The sequence below is a fragment of the Plectropomus leopardus genome, unplaced genomic scaffold (genome assembly GCF_008729295.1).
Source record: "Plectropomus leopardus isolate mb unplaced genomic scaffold, YSFRI_Pleo_2.0 unplaced_scaffold27042, whole genome shotgun sequence".
Lineage (NCBI taxonomy): Eukaryota > Metazoa > Chordata > Actinopteri > Perciformes > Serranidae > Plectropomus > Plectropomus leopardus.
In genome coordinates this window covers 1-2,251 of record NW_024629427.1, presented here as the reverse complement: position 1 = coordinate 2,251, position 2,251 = coordinate 1, and the positions used below count along the sequence as shown (strand labels likewise).

Here is a 2,251-nt window from a genome sequence, read left to right as displayed (position 1 = left end):
GATGAATTAAAGGAATTCAGTTTGCGCATCAACAGTCCACTTGATGTGGAAGCTGAGTGACTTAATTTGAGCGTTTCTCGGGAGCGGAGACGCACCCCTGGTTGTCTTTCAGTACATTTCTGCTGTGGTTGATGTGGAGGGAATGAATCACTCTACTGTCCTCGCTTTCCTCTGAGGAAGAAGATGGTATCATTCTTCCCGTAGAAAATCTCTGTTGTAATAAAATTTTGTGGTAATGAAGGATTTTAGGCTTCTTCTGCTCTGGCTGTTTCTGCACGTTGCTGGGTAAGCACTCCAGCTAAATGCCTGTGCTGTAAATATACCATCACTACATTAACAAAAAACGCTCCATTTTGCATGGCGACCTGACCTCTGCAGAGGTGGAGTCCGCTCAGTCCAAGAGGCAGCTGTGCGGCGGGAGCCAGGCGGCCATCGAGAGGATGATCCATTTCGGCAGGGAGCTCCAGAGCATGAGCGAACACCTCCGCCGCGAGTGTGGCAAGAACTCAACCAACAAGAAGATGCTCAAGGTAACGCAGAAATCACTCCCGTCCATGCTGCGGAAACGTGTTAATGAACTGCGCTTTATTTCTGCAGACAGTTAATGACTTAAACTTTATTTATGAATGGCAGTTAATGAATTAAACTTTATTTATGTAGGCAGTTAATGAATTAAACTTTATTAAATACATTAAAAATGTATTTGAAAAGGTCAAAATATCACAAATGACTAATGTGAAGCAGCCGTGTTTCGTACTCAGCCCTCATGTAAACTCTGACTCACTGATCTCACTGTGAAGAAGCAGAAAATTACTTCATTTCAGCGTGAATTCTTTCTGAATCTGCAGCATGTTGGTCTGGAGGTTGAAACTCAGCACCTCTCACAGAATTCGTGTTTCAGTCTAAACGTTGAAATAATTGCACGCACAGCCGTTGTTGGCCGTTCTGTTTTCCTCTCCTGTCCTCTTGTTTTGAATGTCCGATAGTCTGTCTGACATATTCGTCTCGTCAAGGAAAATGACGTTTAGATTCCACCACCCTAAATCCTGCTACATCTTTTTGGCGTCGAAGGAGGAGTTGATCTATTTGTAGCTCGACATCATCTCATTTTGTTAATGGAAAAAAAGGACGAATAATTTTCATCAGTATTTGTCAACAAAATCAACACTTTTTGAAAGATTGATTTTAAACATTATGTTGTGCTGCTCCGTCTGTGCCCAGAGTACGCTCTCCGCTCCGAGAGTGTGGTGCAGTGAATAGTTGATTGGTAAATATAATTCAGCAGCACTTTTAATGATCGGTCCAGCTCCAAAAATAGAAAATATTCTTTGCAGCTGCAGATGTTTTAATCACAGTGGGTCGCCCAAAATAAATGAACTTGTGATTATAAAAACCTTTGAGGAGAAGATGATTCAGTGCGTTGTTTGTGTCTCCTGCTGCAGGATGCATTCAGCCTGCTGGCCTACTCAGACCCCTGGAGCAGCCCGGTCGGATACCAGCTGGACGCCATTCAGAGAGAGCCGGTGTGCTCCACCCTCAACAGTGCAATATTAGGTCGGTCAGCTTTTTTTTTTATCAAAATGTGTTTAAAACTTTGAAACCTGGAACAACATCAGTTCACGTACATTTTAACCTTTGAAATCTGAGAAAAAAAATTAGATTTTACTTTTAAGACATGGCTTAAAAGGCACTAAGTACGTTTGTAAGAAATGCCCCACAAATTGCAAGAAATTCACGATAGCCAATGACGCTTTTCACATTTTTGACATTTTTGTTCCCGTTCTGCCTTTTTTTTCTCTCCAGAGACTCACAACCTGCCGAAGCAGCCCCCGCTGGCCCAGGCCGTGGGTCAGGCCGCCCAGTGCCTCGCCATCATGGCACGAACTGGCAGCGGATCCTGCGCCTTCGCCTCTGTGGACGATTACCTGCACTAGCCCTTTGTATACACACACGCACACGCACGCACGCACGCGCGCACACACACACACACACACGGACTCTGAGGATCTGTCCAGAAATGGCTCCTCCCACCTCCTCCATCAGTGTAGTCCTATTAGCCGAGGAGACGCTCCTCTGCACGATAACAAGTAGTAGAAAGTTAACCACCTCACTCGCTTCCTGTTCTGCTTGTTCACGAACACCGCCGAGGATCAGAGGTCATTTCTGGGCAGATCTTTAGACGGCTTACACACACCGCAAACATTTAAAACACACACACACACACACACACACACACACACACACACACACA

The 2,251-nt window shown here is 44.9% G+C and overlaps 1 protein-coding gene across 1 annotated transcript; it reads left to right on the top strand.

Annotated features, from left to right (window-relative positions):
- The first annotated feature begins 353 nt into the window (after nt 1–353).
- On the top strand, nt 354–2,087 carry LOC121937662 (ran-binding protein 9-like). The gene is made up of 3 exons (XM_042480989.1): nt 354–530; nt 1,443–1,554; nt 1,804–2,087. The coding sequence occupies exons 1-3, from the start codon at nt 441–443 to the stop codon at nt 1,932–1,934; spliced, it is 333 nt and encodes a 110-aa protein (XP_042336923.1). The 5' UTR covers nt 354–440; the 3' UTR covers nt 1,935–2,087.
- The last annotated feature ends 164 nt before the right edge of the window (nt 2,088–2,251 follow it).